Source organism: Mustela erminea, chromosome 4, assembly GCF_009829155.1.
Source record: "Mustela erminea isolate mMusErm1 chromosome 4, mMusErm1.Pri, whole genome shotgun sequence".
In the NCBI taxonomy this organism is placed as follows: domain Eukaryota; kingdom Metazoa; phylum Chordata; class Mammalia; order Carnivora; family Mustelidae; genus Mustela; species Mustela erminea.
The window spans coordinates 6,500,463-6,522,637 of NC_045617.1; the positions used below are offsets into that span (position 1 = coordinate 6,500,463).

The 22,175-nt window shown below is 42.9% G+C and overlaps 1 protein-coding gene across 3 annotated transcripts in view; it reads left to right on the forward strand.

Annotated features, from left to right (window-relative positions):
* PRKN (parkin RBR E3 ubiquitin protein ligase) overlaps nucleotides 1-22,175 on the forward strand; it is a 1,064,961-nt gene that overhangs the window by 511,504 nt on the left and 531,282 nt on the right. For all 3 annotated transcript variants that reach the window (XM_032337964.1, XM_032337965.1, XM_032337966.1), the window contains one exon: nucleotides 2,398-2,513. In XM_032337964.1, coding sequence (XP_032193855.1) covers nucleotides 2,398-2,513 — 116 coding nt within the window. The remainder of the gene's footprint in view (nucleotides 1-2,397; nucleotides 2,514-22,175) is intronic.

A 22,175-nucleotide genomic window follows, 5' to 3' on the forward strand; every position in this document is an offset into this window, starting at 1 on the left:
GGCAGGACGACTTGTATGCCCCCTGCTCCGGGTAGGGTAGGTTCTCGCTAACTAGCAGGTATACCATCAGGGACTGGAAGGACCCTTGCAAATAAGAACAGCTGGCTTTGGGACACTTGTCTAGACAGTGGCACGCTTCAGAGGTTTGGAGAGCAACACCTGTTACCTAAGACGCGGCATCATTTGTAGATGCAATAAACGAAGTATGCTACAGCTGTCGTCTTCGGAGAGAATAAGCAGGGTTTACTCCCTTTACCACTGAGGTCAGTATAACTCGATGGTTCTCAAATGTGTGGTTTCCAGAGCAGTGGTAAAAGCATCACCTGCCAGCGTGGTAGAAATGCAAATCATGGGCCCCCTCTGGCACTACTGAATTAGAAAACTCTGGTGTGGGGTCCAGCAACATCTAGTGTAACACCCCCCACCCCCCAGCCAGGTGATTCTGGTACACCTGGTGATTGAGAACCACAGATGTTAGTCACTGTATCTCAGGTCAGAGAAGAATGAGTTTAGTTTAGTTTTGAGTAGGGAAAGAATAAATGAAGGGTCGTGCTGTCAGATATATAAAAGGATGATGGTAGAATTTGTTGAATAAACCTACTGATTTTTTCATTAAAAGTATATATATCTAGGGGTGCCTGGGTGGCTCAGTGGGTTAAGCCTCTGCCTTCGACTCAGGTCATGGTCCCAGGGTCCTGGGATCCAACTCCGCATCGGGCTCTCTGCTCAGCGGGGAGTCTGCTTCCTTCTCTCTCTCTGCCTGCTTGTGATCTCTGTCTGTCAAATAAATAAAAACCTTAAAAAAAAAGAATATATATCTAATGCCCGTTTTCTGCAGGACACTCTTAAGATACAGGTCTGAATAAGGGATTCCATAATTCTTCAGCGTCTAGATCAGGGGTGCACCATCAATGATGGCTTAAGGACAAAATCCCATTTTCCAAATGTTTTCGTAGCTAAAACCAGACCGAGGTGTCCGTCTGCATATTGTCTGTGGGTGCTCTTAGGCTGCAGTGAGGATTGAGAAGCTCGACAAGGATCCACGAAGCCGAAAACATTTACTATCTGGGGCTGTAATTAGAGGGCGAGTCTAGTGTTTGAAGGGGCACGGCTGTCCGTATTCCGAGTAGCTGCACTCCAGTGGGGTTGCGGGGGAGTGCGGTGTGCGCGTCCCGTTGCCCAGCGATACGCTCGCGTCCGATTCCGGCCGCAGCAGAGAACCTCCCTTCGTGGACGTGGTCGTCGTGGAAGGTGTGAGGACGGTCGGGCAAGGGGCCGAGCAGTCACGGCGCCGAGCACCTCCGTGCACAGAGGGTGGAGCGTGCGCGGACACACAGAAGTAACAAGGAGAAGAATGAAAAATAAAACGAAGATTTGGGTTGAGAAGGGATTACACAAGCAGCCAAGAGAATGCGGCCTCCGTGGGAAGCGAGGGAAAGCACGTGCGCGGGCCAGGCCTGACGAGGCGGCGCAGGGAGACCCGCCCAGGTGCGGCGCATCCCCCGCGGCTCGGCGCGGGCGGGTCCGGGCCTCGCAGGGCGACCTGGGACCCTGCGCGAGGCGGAAGGCGTGTAGCGAGCGTGCAGGAGAGTCCCGCTGTGCCGCGGTGCAAGTCTGCGTGCTGGCACCTGCGGAGCTACAGGGCTGTCCCCCGGCCCCTGACTCCGTGTCGCATCCCTGCTGCGTCCGGACTGACTGTGAGCGGCGCCGTGGACAAAGCACTGGGTTTCCCCTTAGAAAGTCTGGTTACGGGGCGCCTGGGTGGCTCAGTGGGTTAAAGCCTCTGCTTTTGGCTCAGGTCATGATCTCAGGGTCCTGGGGTGGAGCCCTGCATCGGGCTCTCTGCTTAGCAGGGGGCCTGCTTCCCCCTCTCTCTCTGCCTGCCTCTCTGCCTCCTTGTGATCTCTGTCTGTCAAATAAATAAAATCTTTAAAAAAGAAAAAAAAGAAAGAAAGTCTAGTTACGTCCTGCCTTCACCTCTGATTGTTTGACTTTGGGCAAATCATGTCACGGCTCGGGGTCTCCCTTTCCTCATTTGTGAGATGCTGTCGCAGGCTCCCTGCTGCGCTCACATGGTGCTCGGCTGCCCGACTCCCTGACCACGGAGGGCACCACGAACCTGGGGGCACAGGGCCTTTCCCCAGCTCCAGGGCTGAGAGAGCAAAGGAAGATGAGCAGAGACACTCGGACCCCCCTACAAAGGGGGTTGCTGACTGGTTTGAAATGAGGGCATTAGCTTCCTTCCAAAGATCTGATGTGGTCTCAGGTCTAACCCACCCCTCCTGACAGATTTCCTCTCTTGCCTGGAGAGATCGTTCGCTGTGAAAACGTGTGTGGGGGGAAAGGGCCAGCCGGGCTCCAAGCGTGCGGTTTCTCACAGAGTCCTCATTCTTGCAGGAATTTTTCTTTAAATGTGGAGCACACCCGACCTCCGACAAGGACACGTCAGTCGCTTTGAACCTGATCACAACAAACAGTCGAGACATCACCTGCATCACGTGTACCGACGTCAGGTAAGGCTGGGAAGCACCGTCAGCCTCCACAGGTTGCTTTCCCAGTGACGGCCTCTCGGGGGGGACTTCCTCAGTGGTTTCTTTTTCTTGAGGAGGGTCTGCGTTGCTTCGACGCCGTGGGGGTGATGTGGGTGTATTTCAGTGCGATCCAACCGTTTGAACTGCCTGATCCGGAGTGTGCGTCGTGGTCAAAGCTTCGATGCCCTTCTCCCAATGTGGGTACATTTCAATATCATCACATTATTTCAAGTGCCAAATCCTTAATGGGATCAATGGCCAAATAGTGCGCTAAAGATATACATGAGATGACTTAGGTTTGAAGGTAGTGTAATCTGAAAAAAATAAGATCGTGTATTAATATGGGTGAGTTCTAGAATAAGTTACAATGTGATGCTCCTGTTAGGAGTGCTGTAACAACTTAGGAACACCGTTTATTCCTGGGATGCATGATCCGTAACATTTTATTTTAAACCAGATAGGAGGCTCGAACTCACAACCCCAAGATCAGAAGTCATGCGCTCCACTGACTGAGCTAGCCAGGTACCGCGACATTTTGTCTTTAAAAATGTCGTTTCATACACTCAGTTCTCCCACATAACTTGCCCTGGGTTTACATTAGGGCGTGGCGTGTATTCATACGCCTCAAATAAAAGCATGTAGCTAGTATGGGACCTGGTTACTTCTAATTTCAGTAGAAGAAAGAAAATGTGGAGACGCTCCGTTAGAAAAACAGGGATAAGGACTAAACTTAAATTTCAGTTTGGAAGAAAACACCAAGTAGGGAGACCTGGGCCCAGTGAATCTTCAGGGAGTAATGAACAGAGTAAAAGAAATGGTTTATTCCATATTCTCTGAGGTTGGCCAGAAGCTCAAATTGCAATAGAGGGGGCCTAGCCCTGATATCAGGAAGAACTTCTAATGAAATCCCAACATGAATGAATGAATAAACTCAAAGAAACCTGCTTGTCCTAGGCTTTTAAGCAAAGACCTAAATACCCTGAGTGTTTTAGCATTGTCTCTCCTTGGTCCTGAGAGTGTGTTGGGTGGCCTTTTAAAGTTAACTTAAGCTCTGTGATTTCATGGTTGGGGGTATTAATACTCCTAACATAACACTTCTATCCTTTCCTACATTTAAATAAAAATGTTGACTAATAGAAGCCTGAAATCCTTAATAGCATCCGTCAGACAAACTTGGCTTCCAAGAAGGGATAAAAATGGGACTTTTTTTGGCCACTGCCTTTTTAGTTCCTGGTGTGATAGGGAACGCCACTGTATTGCCTAAAACAGCTTTCGAACATCCCTTAGTAAGGTGAACAATTGCAAATGGCCAATGACTTCAGCACCCAAGAGCTGCGGATTCTCCTGGTATCTCGGGAAAGGAGCTGGGAAGTCCTGAGAATAAGAGCTTGACTGTCCGCCAGCACTGAGAAATTAGAATCATGTCTCAGGTTTTCCTGGGAGAAATGAGTTTTTCTCAGCGTCAGAAATGCAGCCTGCGAGCCCATATTTAAAAGCCTTCCATTAGAGTTGGTAAAGATGGCATTAAGATACGGAGTCCTGACTGAGCTGTCGTGCTCTGAGCATTGCCCTCCACGCTTCCTGCTGCTGTGCTCTCGCCTTCGTGTTAGTAACTCACAACATCCACCCAGAAAAACTAGCCGCTTCTCAGATCCACGGGCAGATAATTGCTGGAAAAATAATATTGTCTGTTGCAATAAAATTTTTCCTATTATTATTTTGAGGTGATTTTAAAAATAGAACCTACTATATTCAATTAGATTTAAGTGTGTGTGTAGAACCAACCACTTGACTGAATGAGGTCCCTTCTTACATACAGCAGCAGAGGAATAACCTGTATGTAAAACAAAGAAAATACTCTTTTCTTATAGTGAAGGATTCGTGAATAGGGATATCATAAAAGCCTGCATGAGGACACGCTGATATTTTATGTTGTACTTTACTGACTATTGAGGTTTCTTTCTTTCTTTTTTTCTTCCTACAAATCCTTTCTTTTCTAAGTCAGAAGTGATTGAATCACAACAAAACTAAAAAATGTTAGAATGTTTTTACCCTCATGGTTAGTAAGATTTTGGCTTAATTCCTTCTAGCATCTTGAGTACACCTAAATATTTGTGTGTATACATGGAGGGGACTGTGCAAAATGTAATTATATTGTACATAGAGCTTTGTATCTGGCTTTTTCCACTTAACATTGCATCATGAGAAATTTTCCTTGCTATGAAATATCCTATGAAAACATGTTTTTTTGTTTGTTTGTTGGTTTAATATTTACCTAAGATTTCATCGTTTGGGAATATTCTAATCATTTCCCTATTGCTGGTGATTTGAATTATTTCTAAAACCCTTAAATCTATATCCCTTTCCAAAAGTCATCAAATGCTTGTTTTGAATCTAAGACTAAGTGTTGTGGAAATGGTAACAGAAGGTGAATGTCAATGGACATGTTTAATGTTCTTGATGCATATCGCCGAGCTTATTTCCATTTTAGACCATGACTATCTGTCTTGAGAGGGCTCCTTGCCTCCCTGAAATGTTTTCCAGTATTATGTTCATAGTTTTAGTTTTTGCCTATTTGCTAAAGGACGTTAATTTTGTCACTAATATTTTTATTGGCAAGTTTGAACATTTCTCTCTTATTCGTGTTTTCTTTTTTTTGTTGTTGGCTTATTTGCATTTTCTGTTGTGAGAGAAAAATGCAAAACTTTCTGAGTATGAAAGCTTTAGGGAAGAATATGAAAAAAAAAAAAAAGATTGCCTCTGCAGTTACTTTCTCATTCACTTATATATCAGTGTGTCCTTTGATAATACAAGGTTTTCTGACCTGTGAATGTATGTTTCAACATATTTCTTTGGTTTGTATTTTGAAATACTGCATCTTTCTGGAGATTAATCATTATTTAATTACAGAATTAAAAATACAAATTGGGGGTGTCTATTTATATTTTATGTTTCTTTTATTTATTTTTGTATGTACCCTAATCACACATCATTAGTCAAATTAGGCATCATTAACTACATAATAGATTAAAACCAGTGAATTAATTTCAATTCCACTTGTTGGTCGCTGGCATATGGGAAAGAGATTGACTTTTGCATATTAACCTGGCATCTTGCAACCTTGCTGTAACCACTTATTATTTCAGGAATTACTCTGTGGACTCTTTCAGGTTTTCTGCATATATTATTACGTCATCTCTGAACACGTACAGTGTCATGTCTTCCTTGCCTATCCCATCCTTTTCTTTCCTTTTCTTCCTTGTTCGCATTAGTAAGGACATCCGGGATGATGTTGAAAAGGAGTGATTGAGTAAGGGCCCACGTGCCTTGGAACTAATCTTAGTGGGAAAGCTTCAAGTTTCTTTCCTAGTTTTCTGACAGTTTTGTTTTTTTTTTTTTTTAAATCATGAGTGGGTGCTGGATTTTGTCAAATACCTTATTCCTGTGTCTACTGATATTATCATGTGATTTTTTCTCTTGGTCTAGTGTTTAGCCTGTTTTAGTCTACGATGGAATGTATTAATTCGCGTACTGAATCAGCTCCACACACATGGGTTCGGTCCCTCTTAACTATTGTATGTAATTCTTTTTAAGCTCTTCTGTATTTGAGTTGCAAATATTTTGTTGAGGATATTTACATCTACGCTCATGAGAGGTATGGGTTTTCCTGTCTTTGTCTGGTTTTAGCATTAAGGTAATTTTGGTCTCATAGAATGAGTTAGGAAGCGTTCATTCTGTTTCTGTCCTCTGAAAGGGAGTGTAGGGAATTGGTCGCAAGATAGAAATGTATTTATTATTGTGCTTTACAAACACACACATTTGTCTACAAGTAGGTTACCATCTCTTTCATCTACTTTCGTAACAGCAATTTTTAATAAATATTTAATAACATATTTCAGGATATCCAGCACCACTAAGCTAACCAACATATTCTCTTAGGCCTTCAGCCTCCTTTTAAAGTCAGAGATTTGCAGTAGGTCATCTATAAGGCTCTGGCTGGTTTTAAAAGCTTGCAAGAGGTAGGAACAATGCTTGTTCACAGCTTATGAATCGATCGTATCATTTGAGAAAACACCTGTTTGTGGTCCTGCCTGCTGACCAATGCAGAAAGAAAAGATGAGGTTTTCAGTGACTCTCCTTTCCAGAGCCCACATATGTGGTTGTGATATGTAAAAGTCTGTGTGTCTAACATAGATGTGTTATTCATTTCTGGGTGTCGGGCTTAAAATGGAATGTGGGTAAGTGGTTTGTATCTTTTGAGTTTACATTGTATGTAAGCAATGTGTTTCTTCCCTTAAAGAAGAAACAGCCCGAGATTTTATGTGAACCAGCAGCTTCCCATCTGCCACAGCCACACGGTCCCCTCCACTTACCCGCAGCTGTGAGCTGGTCTGAGCTACTCAGGGTTCTCAGCTCATAGTCTTACCTTTATGAACAAAAAGTAGTGAGTTGAACAAAAAGAAGAAACAAAACAAAGCAAATAAACAACCAAAAATTTGAGCCAAGAGCAGAAAGTACACCATTTGAAGGCAGAATGGCTATATTATGTATTTCCTTTTCTTTTTCCCCCTTCAAGTTTTTATGTAAATTCCAGTTAGTGAACATACAGTGTAATGTTAGTTTCAGGTGTAGAATTTAGTGATTTATCACTTACCTCATAATTTTTGTTATGTATTTCCAAAAAAAATTCCATCAGAAAGGTTCAGAATGCTCCTGGATGCCTCAGTTCGACCTGGGAGTGACAGCACTCTGCCACAGGAAAATGATGGGACCAGTACCACAGGGACACTTGTGTTCCTTCCCTGACCCATGTGCATAGCTTGTAGCTCACGCAGACATCTGGTAAACCTCCCACCCCAACCCTAGCCCCTGAGGGGGGAAAACAGTATTTCTGCTTCTTAAAACTTACTTTGCAATATTATCCTTAAAATTAAAATATAAAATTTGAAAATTACAAATTAGAGAAGTGATTAGCATGACCCCATTTGACAAAAAGAAAGAAACCATCCGCACCTTCTGCTTCGCTCCTTCTGGGGCTGCCTAGGCAATTCCTGCACCTTTTTTCACCTTCATCTGCCATTCTTGAGTTTACAAGCTGAAGGCACACTAAACATAAATAACCAAATAACCATGTTTGCACAGCCAAGTTTGAACTTTCCTGAAACATGTTTTAAAACTCAGCTCCTAGTAGGACCTTAAATCTAAGAACTGGCCCTACCTTTATAATTTTCCTCAACTCTTCCCATAAAGACTTATGTTTTTGATGTCATCGTTGTTTGATATAAATGTATTCTTATAATTTCCTTGCTTTCAAATTTCTCTTCAGATTCATTCCGCCTACCGAAGTAATGCTGCCTTGGGATTGCAGACTTAAAAGATTTACTTGGGTTTGGAGATTAGTAAAGATTTATCTCCGAGTCCATTTGTACTTGCTCTTGGTATCCTGGGGGAGAGTGATTTAACTCTCGTTTGGCACTATGTTGGTATGCAGTCATTCACTCATTTAACAGAGGGTTAAAAAATGGCGATCTACAGTTGCTATGTCTTGGGCTTCTCCTCTCAATTCACACTTTAATTTTAGTTCTATTTGGTGTTTATGTTCTGATTTAGAATTCATATACAAGTTCTTTTTCTAATTTTGAGACATTGCTTAACAGTTATATTTTATCAACGTAACCGTTTCTTGACATTTGGGCATTAGATGGGAACTGATGGTTTCATACATTCGTCGGGATCTGAAGAGCACCTTCAGAGACTCCAAATATAGCCACATGTAATTTACCTCAAATCTTTAATGTGGCCTCTTTTAGTAAATGGCTTTAGTTCTGTAATAGAAAAAGTGTTGGATTATGTGTGTGTGTGTGTGTGTATGTGTGTGTGTGAGAGAGAGAGCGAGCACTAGAGAGCTTTGTGCTGACAGATCTATGTATTTCTCTTATTAGAGAAATAGCTTGTATACTCCTAAATAATGTAACATGCCAGGAACAAAAGATAGTTTCATGTAAGTAGGGGAGAATCTCAGAGCATCTGTATTATAGAGAAAGGTAAATCAGAACAACATATTTATATTATAATAAACAGGAGTCTGTTACAGAGTAGAATGGAGTGTCTTACACCTTTTTAAAATGAAACAGGAGACTTCAAAGATATGTCTTCTAGTTTGAAGCAGGCGACTTCCCACTGTGCCCCAGGCCCCATGGGAGTTAGCTCTCCCCAAGCATGCTGTGAGCGATTTCTTTCCTGAAGGGTGTGTGCGGCCCACTCTTGAGACAGAACGGCTATCAACCCTTGCAGGATGGAGAACTCTCCCTGTAAGTGGACTCTCCCATACAAGAAATTACCTTGCCTCTTTGTAATTAAAAGGTGCTTAATCACCTGCAATTCTTTCACCAAATTAAGTTCCAGTTATTCAAATATCTGTCTTATAGATGAAGAAATTGAGGCTAGGACATTTTAAGACTTAACATCTGGTCACACCGCAAGGAAGGAGTTGAATCAGCCTTCAGGTGAAATCCCTGGGGATGGCCTGCCTCTCCTCACACCTGACCCCCTGCAGGTCTGGGTTTCCTTGGTGGAGTAAAAGGCAATGGCTGGAAGGTAGCTTTGCATATGAAAAGGAAGGTATTTGTCGTAGAGTGACACACAGAGACAGTTGGAAAACCAGTAAGAGCTGAAACACCTGAGCTACACACAAGCCCATCTGCCCGGCTGGGTTGCAGGTGTCGCAGGGACACGGTCCCAGCGTGGCGGATGCTCAGACATGCTGATGCTGTGTGTCCCCCACAAGCCTTTGTGTCAAAGAGATTTCAATATTTGTTGATTTGAATGAAAGCAAATCTGGTTTCATGCATAGCAACAAACAGAAAGCAAGTTCTTTTTATATGGAACATTTTCCTTTTAGAAAACCCCTTCTGTAAGAGTGCACGGGTCATGATGAGCACAGAATGATGTCTGTGTTGAATCGCTATATTGTACACCTGTAACTAATACAACACTAGTAATTATTCTGGAATTTAGAAATCAAACAAATGGGGAAAAAAGAAAACCCTCTTCTGGATTTAATAGAATTTTTCAAAATGGAATGAAACAAATTAATCAGAAATCAATGGAGAGGTTTACAGTCTTAGTAGGAGTAAGGGGAAAAGTCAAATTTTCAAGTCCAGCCTTAGAATATAGATTTCTCAGCTCTATCGTTTGGGGTCAGTTACTTATGAAAACAGAAGAAATAGTTTATCAGCACTGATACTTTGAAATGTGAGCCATGTCAGTTTTAATGTCAGTTTTAATGTCAGTCAGTGACCTTCATTTCTCCTGCAGCGAACCCTGCAGATTTCAGCGGTGGGGGGCTGCCTCCGCGGGGTGTCCTGGAGACTTTACAGATGCTTGTGCATGAAATTCATGTGCCTCACCTTTCCATTTAACTGTCCCTGTGGGTGCACGGCAGCCCCCGCTGGCACTAGTAGGACAATATTGCAAATCCTGGTGGACCAATTTTGTATCCGTTAAGGTCAACCACACATGTTTGTAACTGTCTGGATTTTTAGCGGCTCATTTTCTGATGGTGGGGGTTAGGAAGCAACTATCTCCGTAAAGCATCCAAGTGGCTTTGCTAGACCTTTGTTGATGGCCACACATTATTTTTAAGGTCCATTTTCATTGGAAAAAATGATCACATAGTTTTTAAATAGCAATATTATACTTAGAAAAATAATGATAAATGGTTTGTTCATTCGTTTTTCATTGCAATGAGCAATTGGTTAGTGAGAGCAAGAAGTTATTCCCATTACAAATTATTTGTGCTGATTCCTACCCTCAGGAAATTTCTACCTGCTGGGACACGTTTAGTGGTAAGCAATGACATGACCTACCTTTCCCTCGGCAAACGCCATTGAGGTAGCTACTAATTCCCATGACCTGTAGAATTATTTGCAGGTTTGCCCCTTGTTGCTTCCACAGCTTGTAGAGTTAGTTACAACCAAATAAGCAATCTCCGTAACCTGGGGTACGAGCGAAGTTATTTATTCAAGTAAGGGTCACCACGTGCTGTTTCTGTTTTTGGTTAATTTAGCAAATTTCACATTGAAGAAAGCACGGCCTCAGCTCCTGTCTCTGCCGTGTGCTGGAAGAGAAGCCTCCGGGGTTTCTAGATCCAGATATCCATTTCCACAACGCCGAGGGCTACCCCATGTACTGGGGTGATAGTCCCTTACGCCGTCGCGTGCACATTTTAATGTGTGGAAAGGGTGTTCCCAAACATGGGTATCACGGGCGAAGTAAATTCATGCAGGTGTCTGCCATCGTCAGCACCTCCTTTAACAAGGGAGAACTGAGAAGTCTGTCTGTTCACTCGATGGGTCTTTACCGAGCTGATGGGTCGGTAAAGTCATCTATGACTTTATGAGTCATCTATGACTCAAGTATCTGTTCCAGATGCTTCCAGCAGAGATAAGGCGTGTTTTTGCTGGGGGGGGGGTGGGGACAGGTGACAGCTGTATATACACCAGCTGTGAGTGGTGTGCTGGAAAAGGGCCGGTTCAGACAGGACAGAATTTGGTAACACTTGAGGGCTTTCTCTGTGTGTCATTCCTATGAAACAGGGACCCCAACTTCTTTTTCCAAGGCCAAGCCTTTCCAAGGATTCTTTTAACGGTCGAGACAGAATTAAATATATATATACATAGACTAATTTGTGTGAGTTTAAGCAGCACAGGCACTAATTGGCCTACTTCCTCTTCTTTTACGCTCGGCCAGCGGGCTGCTGGCATTGTCTGCCGCGGCGCCTTCCTACGCTGGAAATGACCAGACCTGAACTCCCAAAGCTAGACTCTCACGTCTGGTGCTGCCCCTGCCAGTCTCCAGATCTGGTCCCTTCTGGAGACGAACGAGAGTGTTCTTTGTGGCATTTTCGGACTGTGTGGGATGCTCTTCATATATGCTCAGGCCAGACCCATATGCACACCAAGATAATCCGACCTCATTACATATTCCACGAGGCTAGGATCGCCCAGGACAGCATAGGGTCAACAACGGGGGATGATTTCTAGCGCTGTGTTGACAGGTGCTAGATATTTTGCATGTGTTGATCACTCTGCTTCTCTGAGGTAACGGCTGTGCGCATTGTGCAAATAAGAAGAATGAAGTACAAAGAGGGCATCGTACGTGCCGAGGGTCACATTGCTGCTAAAATGGAGAGAGAGGGTGGACCCGTATTTGTTCCACAAGAATACTGACCCCCAAATCCCTGCCTCTCGTTAGTGACCAATCTGTGTGGCCTCGGGAATATGTTCGTTGCCTCAAAAAAAAAAAAAAAAATAATAATAATAATAACAATTGTGGGAAAAGACAGGGAGTGTGGCGAGGAGATGAGAGTGGCCGGGGGAGGGGTGATTTCAAATGGCGGTTAAGTGTTGAAGGAGGAGTTGCAGAGTTGTGGCTTTTGGTTGATTTGGGATTAATGGTGACCTACTGAGCAAGCGGCAAATGAGGGCGAGGAAGGATAACTCTAGGCTGAGGTTCCTGTGGGGGTTGTTCCAGAGGAAGCATTGTGTGGGCCCCACCGGCTTAACAGCCCTAGGTCCTAGGGCTGCAGAGCGTAGAGGAGCTCCGTGGGACAGGTAGCTGGGGAGACTTCGGGGCAGCCAGGATGGGGGGCTGAGGAGGACGTGGTGCCTGGCGTGGAGGTTATTACCAGGCACAGCACAAGAAGGCCCGGAGGAACTGAGCAGCCCACACGCCCTGTGGTGTCCTGCAGGAGGGTGATTCCTCACTGGGGGTGGAGCCCTACTCACTAAGATGTCACCTGAGGTCCTCAGGGAGAGAGGTCTAGGATGACGGAGCAGGGAAGAGCGTGACCTGGATGACAAGGGGTGGTACATCTCCGCGCGTCTTCAGCTTTGGTCCCTCTGAATATCTGTGCACCATGTAATCATCGGACTGCTTGTCTCTTGTGACTTCCTCCCTGCCGAAGGATCTTGAGGGCCATCCTGCCTTTAGTTTGTCTTAGGAAAATTATAAGTATTTTTTTTTTTCAGGTATAAAATGATATCTTTAAGCCACGTGCCCATTTTCAGATCTACAAATAGATACATAGTCAAGTGGGTGTAACCAAGTAGCATCATAGAGATGAGGGAGAAGACAGTTTGTTAATACGTCCAGATAAAGTGGCCTAATGTCTGTGTTTAAAAGTGAAACGTGACTTCTCATGTCATACGTAAAAGTCAATATCAAGTAGAATTGTGGGTCTAAATATAAACATTGAAACAATAAAGCTTCTAGAATATAAAATAGTGGAAAGTCTTTGTGACTCTAATGTAGAAGAAGATTTCTTATACAGGATTAAAAATCAATTATAAGGGAAAATTTGATAAATTTATCTACATTAAAATGTGGAGCTTATCAAAAGATGCTTTAAAGGAGTAAATAGACAAGCCACAGAGTGGACAATTTGCAACACATGTAAGTGATCAAGGGCTCAGAATCAGAATGTGTAAAGAACTGCTACACATCGATAAGAAAGAAAGACAACCTGATAAAAAAATGGGCAAAATATTTGATACAAAAAAGAGATTATCCACGTGATTTATAAACATTCAGAAGTGGGATATGCAAATTAAAACCGCCATGTGTTACTACAGTGTGCCCAGTGGAACACCTAAAATCTAAGAGACTGACAAGCCCAGGTTCTGGTAAGGATATGAAGCAGCTGCAACTCCCCTATGCTACTACGGGCTTGTAAACTGATGTAACCCTAGAAAACTGATGGGCAGTACATCCTTGAAGGTGAATGTACACTTATTGTATGACCTAGTAATTCCACCTGTAGGTATAGACCAGTCAGAAATGCATGCATATGTTCATCAGAAACACGTGTAAGGAATGTTCATAGCAGCATCATTAATGAGAGCTGAAAACTCCACATAAACCAAGTGTTGATCAATGACATCTTCAGGTACGAACATAAAATACCAAACAGTGATGAAAATGAATTGGATTACATGTAACTATGAGCATCATGTTGACAGAAAAAGCTGGACACTAAACTCCGCTAAACTCTTCCATTTCTTTGTCACTATGATTTTTTTTCTCTTCCCCTTTTCCTCCATTAGTCGTACCTTTATGATGATGACCTTCCCTGACCCGTGACCCTGACCCCTGCATTCCTTATTATTCTTAGAATATCATCTCTAACAGTATGTATTCAGTATTTTATTCAAAATGTATTTTTGTTACTTTCTTTTTAAGAATTTAGAAATACAGTTTCCTGTAGTCTTCAGAGTTGTACTGTGACTAAAGCATTTGAAATTGTTAATATCTCCAATTAGTATTCTCTGTAGATCATAATGTTTTTGAGAAAACTCTCCCTCTACTAGGAGTAAGCTCAGATATTTTGATAGATTATTCTAAGTTCCACTTTTTTTTTAAAGATGAATAAATATTACTATTAGTCCAAGTATTGTCTTTTCCTTTACTCAAAGAACCTTCCTTTGACAAACATTTCTTTTATAAAACAGAACTTGTCAAATAAATTATTTTTTATACATATTTTGAAAGCTCCACCACATTTAGATGCAACAGAATAAGAAGCTTTTCTCAAATTCACCTTTTTATGATAGAAATAGAAATTTATCTGATTAAAAATAGGAGTTGTATGAAAAGACTCTTCCAACAAGTTGAAATATCCCAAGAGTTTAGTTGTAGATTCCAGAATAGAAACTTTTTGCATCATTTCTCCTTTACTTTTATAGGGATTAATTTAAATGTCTTCTCACAACCTTTTTTTAGTGATTTGTATTCACTTCAAGCTTCAAAAATGGAAAATTTAGGGTATTCCATTAATTAAATATCTTAATTAATGAGTGTAAACTGATTTTAAATAAAATACAAACAAATTTAGAAGACACTTGTAAAGTAATTAATACTATTGTAGTGTAGGGAAGGAAAAAAATATTTTTCCCTCTACCCTCTAGTTTCTTAAGCTGTACTGATGAAAGACAGACTAACAAGAGAAAAACAGACAGAAGCTCATTAACATGTGCATCCCACATACACATAGGGGTATCCAGAGATGAGTAACTCAAAGGGGTGGGTAGAACTTGGGCTCATCTAGCCTCTTAACAAAGGAACAATAAACTTATACAGACATGCCAGACAAAGAAAAAGAAATTTGAACTTGTACTCTAGCAAATTCTGGACAGGTAAATACATTTGGGGAACTAATGGAAGATAAGGACTCATTCCTGAAGTTTGTCATGTAGATTCTTCTAGTGCTGTTTGTGAGCTGATAAGGGTCCAGTGATTAACTTCTGTCCTTCCTGGTGGTGGAGTGATATGGAGAAGGGGGACCTTCACAAATTTATGTCCTGCTTTTAGGCAAATAGGGAAAGAGTTTTTCTTTTATTTCCTCCTTCTCTGTTGCCTTCAGCTCAGAATAATCCTTATGCCAATCTGGCATATTTTGGCCTATTTTAGCACCTTCCAGTAGGCAATTTGTAGTTTTTTGTTTTGTTTTGTTTTGTTTTAAAGGCTGAAGCTTTCCTAAAAGTGTGGTTGATGATGGGAAGGAAAGTGAGACCGTGCATACTGTCACCCTGAAGAGAGATTTTTTTTTTTAATCCAACATCAGTTTTGTCACAATTCTGTTGTTCAGCTACTCCATGTAAAAATATTTGTAAGTTTTGGCAGCAACAGTTTCTGCTTTGATAGGTGGAATATCACAGCTTATTTGACACAATTATAAGTAACATGAACACTAGGATTACTTCAAGCATGTTCCACAAGTTCCTAAATTTAGTAAGGACATTGTTTTCAACCATAATGTCATATTCCACCAAAATATATATTCATATTGTCACTTTTAAATGAAGAATATATTTAATGTTGAACTTTCAAACTGAATTACAGAATGTCAGTAGAATTCAGAATGTCAGATATTTTGCCACCAAGAGCATAAACTTTCAGAAGCTTTACTCTGAGTCAATGAATTACATAAAAAGAATAATTGGACAATTATTGGAATTAACAGAATTTCCATTTTCATCGTATGGTGGGGTACTGATAGGAGACTATTCAATTTAACTCTTCATGAAGTTCTGCTAAGCAAACTAACACTAGCAGCTATCACTTACATTTTTGTACATGCACAAGAAAACCTGGAATCAAAACTGAGCAAATTAATTTAGAGCAGTCATTTGATCTAAATGAAAAACCACACTTCACTGAGTAATATGCAAATGTACCTTCTGAGCTGGCTCTGTAAAATCAAACACAGCATTCTTAAAATAACCATGGACTTTGTAGTAGACTCTGATGTTGCTGCAGCAGGCTTGTGTCTCTGGTCTTCCTCTGGTGGATGATATTTTAAAAGTCCCTCTGGTAGATGAAAAATGTGGGCTAACTCCTATGCAACTTGTATATTTATCATGAACTTTCTTGAGAAATAGGAGTTCTGTACTGTAATATTGTGGTTTATAATAAGAAATATATATTTGGTCTTTGTCCATTCAGAGCTTCTAAAACCCTTGGAATTTCCCAGGTGATGGGGTGGGGAAGTGTCTTTTGTTATGTTGATGAGGCTACTTTGAGTTCTTACCTCGAGATGGGGGCTGGTTGTTTGGGGACCCAACCATCAGATGTGAAGTTTGGAAATTTCAATCCCACACCTGACCTGCAGGGAGAGAAGAGTGTCTGGAGACAGAGTTCAATCCCCAGTGGCCAATGATTTGATTAATCATGCCTTGTAATGAAGCCTCCATAAATGCCCAAAAGGATTATATTCTAAGAGCTTCTGGGTTGGTGAACATACAGAGATCTGGGGAGAGTAGGACACCCAAAGAGCATGAAAGCTTTGCACACCTTTCCCCATGCTTTGCCCTAAGCATCTTTTCCATTTAACTGTTTGTGAGTTATATCCTTTCATAATAAACTGGTAATTTACCAAGTAAAATATTTCTCTGAGTTCTGTGAGCCACTCTAGTAGATTAACCAAACCCAAGGAAGGGGGTCACTGGGACCTCCAGTCTACAGGAGACGGTTCAGAATCTCTGATCTTTAGCAGGTGGGCCAGAAGTCCAGGTGACAGCCTGCACATGGGATTTTGGAGGCATGTTTTTGTAGGACTGAGTCCTTAAACTGTGCAGTTTAATGCTATCTCCTGGTAGATAATATCAGAATGGAGATGAATTGTCTGAGAATTTCCTGGTGTGAGGGAGGAAAAACCCACACACCGTTGGCATCAGTACTATAATCTTATGTACTTCACATGTACTTCCTGTTTGATCTCATTACTGTTGGCAGGGTTTATTCCATAATAAATAACTGGTACCAACAATCACACTAATAGTTACAGATTTGTGATCAGAACAGGATAAAAAGCCTTGCAGCGAAAGCCTTCTGCTGACTCTCATGTGCTTTCTATTCTGTCCAGCTTCTGTCTTCTATACATGCTTCTTTAAAGGGGACCTACAATTACTAATGATTTTTACTGACCCCACCAATGTTGGGCTGGTGGCTTCATGCATCTCATAGACCTCAGGTCAGTCCTGGCACAGATGGACACTGTGTACCTTGCATGCTAGATAAGATTGCTCTGTACAGACAAATGCCTCTGGACTGGAGACCCCACGTCCTACTTGCAGCCCCCCTCTCCTCCTGCCCAGGCCACATGTCAGTGCCTATCAGTGACAAGGGCTCCTCTGATGGGAAGAGAGGAAAATGGGAGGGCGAGGTGAGCAGTGCTACAACCCAGAGAGGGCTCAGCCTTCAAGAAGTCCTTCTCTTTTGTTTGCCTTGAGATTCTGCTAAACTCATTCTACAAAGCTAGAATGCAAGACGAAATCAGTAAAGTTCCCTCAAAGATTGTAAGACAAATCGGTCTCTGTCTTCACTAGGTTATCCCCAAATTGTGATGCTGCCACCACTGTGGCTGAGGGGTTGTCCCAGGAGAGGAAATAAAAACTTGTTTGACACAAATAGGAGCAGAGAGTCATGTGTTCCTGTGTTGTTCTCTCTGTTTATTAGTGAGAATTCCCAATGATAAAGCGAATGATGCCTCTCTTTGTTCATAAACTACAGTGAGAAAAAAAAAAAAAAATGAGGTTCCTGGGCGGCACATTGGTTAAGCGTCCGGCTCTTGATTTCAGCTCAGGTCAGGTCACTGAGCCTCGCTCAGCATGGGCTTGGCTTGGAGCTTCTCGCCTTCTCCCTCGGCCCCTCCTGCCTAAGGGCATGTGCAGCTCTCTCTCTCTCTCTCTCAATAAATCAATATTTAAAAAAAAAAAAAAAAGGGAAAAGAAAAGCAGGCTGCCTACCAGATAGGTGAGGAGTTGGTATTTGGTTTTCTTATGTCCACAGAGTGACTTCGATTCCTTGTCCTGCCAAAGACACTTTATTCCAAGCCAGACAGATTGACTTTCTGTCCCCAGCAAGCTGCCATCCTAGACTCTTCCAGCTCTGACCTCATTGGTAACTAATCCTCATTCCACACCACTTACGCTTTTCACTTGAAACTCCTCTCTTTCAGAATGCCTCTTTCAGTGAAGGCTTTTCCTGGTTGTTTCTTTCTCATGGATACAGATATGTGTGCAGACAATCCAAAAGTGACTTTCAGGCCCGTACCATCACGTATGTGATCTTAAAGGAGTCCCTAAATCCTGACCACGTGATTGATCGTCCCCAATAGCCAAAGGAGAGGGCGTCTCTGCTTCTTCTTCCCTTCCATCTTCCCTCTGTTTTTCAGTTAAGGTTGGAGCATCTTCAGTCTATCTGGAGTGGCCTTCCCAAATCCCAAGATGGGTGGGTAGTGTAGGTTACAAGAACTGGGGGTTTCAAAGCACAGCTCAGCCTTTCCCTACCCCTGTCTCTCCAGGTAGGAGGAGTTTCATCTTCTCATTGTGCAGTTACTTGAGGATCGACTCAGGTGTGGGAGCACCAGAACCCCAAGCCCGGCTGGCATAGCCCTGCCTTGCCGATTCACTGTCAAATGGTAATTCCAAAAGTTATAACTTCTAAAGCCACAAGTTTTAGGATCCTTTGTGCTGTTTCCTCAGGGAATTAGAAATATAAGGAAAGCGTTCTACCTGCGAAGTCATGCTATGGCTCGGGGCACCACAGACGGCAGACAGCTCTGGACAGGAGTCCTAAGAACAAGCTTTGGGCCCAGAATCCACCACCAACTGATTATCTCACATGGGACAAATAAATTATTTTAACCTTAATTTTCTAAATTTAGTTAATTCGTGATGTGGATCAAATAAGTTAATTGATACGAACATACTTTGAGAATTTTAGATCCCTGCACAAATATGACACATCTCTGCATGGGTTACAGTGATGATTAGTAACGGTCCTTTTCTTCTTGGAAAGCTTTGCAAAGAAATAGTTCTTTTGGAAATGAGACCTTGATCCAAATGGGAATATCTGGCCCTAAGAATTAGCTCAGAGGAACTCATTTGTGTTAGAAGGAACCATGTTCCTTTAGGCAAATATATTTTAGTTTTAGTGGGAGGACTTAGGTAGGCATTGATTGTCTAAAAAGTAATTATGAAAGAAATCAGGTCTTGGCACAAAAATAGTTGGGAAATAAAAGACCTCTTTAAAAGGATAGCTTTAGAAATTTTAGTTGTTGTTTTAAGTTCTTCTAAGTAGGCTCCATGCCCAGTGTGGAGCCCAAGGCAGGGCTTGAACTCACAACCACGAATTTGAGACCTGACCCAAGATCAAGAGTCCGATGTTCAACCGACTGAACCACCCAGCTGCCCCAAGATTTTAGCTTCTTAAACGTGGCTGCTGTGTAAGCTGAAGACATGTAGCAGTTTCAGTTCTTTGGGGACAGGTATGGGGACAGAGTTGGTGAGCAAGATTTGTTTATTTGTTTTTTAACTTAGCCATTAGAGACCAAGCCCTGCGCATAGGACGGGGAAGAAGCAGGATGGGCAGAGAAAGGTGAACTGGGTCACAGGCTAACTCAGCTCTGTGGGGACTGTGGACGGAGTAGGTGGCTTGCACAGTGTCCTAGACTGGGCCGCACTGAGCCACACTGAGCCTTCACGTTTCCGCCTGGCCCGGTCTCCCAGTGGGGCTACCCCAGGGCGAGTGGTTGATGCATTTCTAGAAGGAGCTGACGGCTGATGGTGCCGAGTGACGGCACAGCGAGAGCTTTGTTGAAATGGGGGATTTGGGTGATACCTGTCTGTATATCCTACAGAGAATTAACAGATATAAGAACAAGAATTAACAAATATAATCACATTGAACCCACTCGGGGGTTGCTTTAACCCTTAGTGTCCTTTGCTGCTTTGCCTGGTCTGTGTGGACCAATGCTGACCGAGGTGACATGCGGGAGCAGGAAGCAAAGGAGATTGAGATCAGACCGAGATTTGCACCAGGGTAATTGCTTGCTGTGTATTTAACAGGATCATCATGGTCGTGGTGATATTCAATAATAAAATCCATGTGAACGTGTGTCTTAAGCTATAAAATGTTATTATCAGTGAACATTTTCCCCAGATTTGCCCGTCCCTCTTGGCCCCTCTGCTGCTCCAGAGTTTTTACATATGGGATGAGAGAAGGTGCCATCTCGCTCCGATTCCTCACTGGGAAAACTGTATGATGGTGACCGGCTGACGGTGCACCTGCCCAGCAGGATGCTAACGTCCCCCTTGTCATGGGCTCCAGCGTACAGACCTGCTGGCGGGCTGTGCCCTGAGGGGCTGGCTGAGTTCAGCCCTTACTAAACTATTAAGCCACACTCTTGTCCATGGAGATTTCTGTCAGTGTCCTCTCAAGCCATTAAGATAATAGCTAAAGTGACTCTATCACATCTAACACTTTAAATAAATAAATAAATAAATAAATAAATAAACAAACCAGGTAACTCTTGTTACAGAATTTATGCAGAACAGTATTCTAGGAAAATGATAAAATGCATGGACTGTGGTGATCCCATCACATACATTGGTTTTCACAAAGCTGTCAGTGTTCGGCTCTAATCTGGCTTTCGGGAATGATATTTTGGGCTTTTGCAACTTCAAGTCCATATGGAGAGAGATTTTGATTCAGGAAATTTAAAAAAATAATTCCTGTCTTTATCAACCTTTGTGTGTGTGTGTGCGTGTGTGTGCGTGTGTGTGTGTGTCCCACACTCAATTATAGGCAGGTGGAATTACCGTTTCTTGAAAACTTGGCTCTAAGCCTACTTCCCCACAAGCAGGTAGGAAGAGCACTGGGGCTTGCTTCTTGTCCGCCGCGACATCTATTTGACACCACGCTTTTTCTATAGTGAGACTAGCAGAAGGCACACAGTCTTCTTCCCTCCTCCAGTCTCTCACCATGTCTGATTTTCCTATTTCCCCGGTCTCCGCCGACATTTGTTCGTGAGCCTAGACTGATTTGCCTTGGAATCAGTGAGTGACACCAGCCCCGCCGGCCTCTGCTGAACGAAGACTGACAGAAAGCCTGCGCTCTGGAGAAGGGATGCTGCGTTCGCAAGCCCGTTTCACTTCTCATTGCCTTTTTCTCGGGGCAGATGCCCCAGCCTCTCTGAACTTGTTTGAAAGGTTCTGAAAATTCAAGGAGATGAGGCTGGAGGAGTGCCCAGCACCAGAGCAGACACAGTACCTCTTAGCTAGGGGTTGGGCTCTGGGAGGGTACATGGTAGGTGAGTCTTGACAGGGCTTGCCGCCAGATTTTGCTGTCCCGCTTACACCAACCACCGTGTTACAAAGCACAGCTAGAGAATATTTAATCTTTACTGTGACCACTGCACCTGCTTCAAGATCCCAGACATCATCTGTCTGATGAAGCTTCTTAAAAATGAGCTTTTTCCACCCCCCCCCCTTTTAATGCTAAGGAATGAGGCCAGAAAATGTAGCGATAGTATCCTGACATGCTGTGGGTTCATCATTCTCCAGCAGGGGTGGTTTTGCTCCCGAGAGGACATTTGAGGGTGTCTTAGGGTATTTTTTTTGTCACAACTTGGGGGGATGTTCTCCTGGCCAAGTGTCAAGGTCAGGGATGCTGCTGACTATCCGAAAGTGCTCAGGACCGCCCCCCACCACAGAAAGTGTTCTGGCCCCAAATGTCAGTGCCGAGGTTGAGAACGTGTGTTGTGGGAGGGCAAGGAGGTAGAGCAGCCCCCCTCTCATTTTGTAGGGCGGGCAGCTCTCATCCTGTTAAATGGCGACACCATCTAACTCTGCAACCTTGTGGGGTCCAGACTATGCTATTCCTCTGAAATGTCCCATGGTCTGAAGATTTCAAACCTTAGTTCCAAATTGCAGCTTCTGCACATGAATGCCTCGCCCTTCACATTCAGCCGTGGGACTGGCTCTTTTCCATGGGATCTTGATAAATGAGGAGGACAACTGGGCCTGGCTTGTATCTGAAAACATACTTCATGGGTTTCAATTAAGAAGAGCGGTTAGGAAGAAGCGGGCGAGGCTGGTGGTGCGGAGATAAAATAATTCTAAAAGTCATTTTCCTGAACCACCAAGTTGTAATTTCATTCTGTATTTTAAATGTGTTCAGAAAACCTTTCAAGTTTAAAAGGTGTCACCCTTTGAGTTTCAGTGTTCACTGGGGTTTTGTGGGGGTTTTTTGTTTATTTTTTGCCTCCCAATGAAAGTGAATTCCTAAGTTCATGAAGAATGG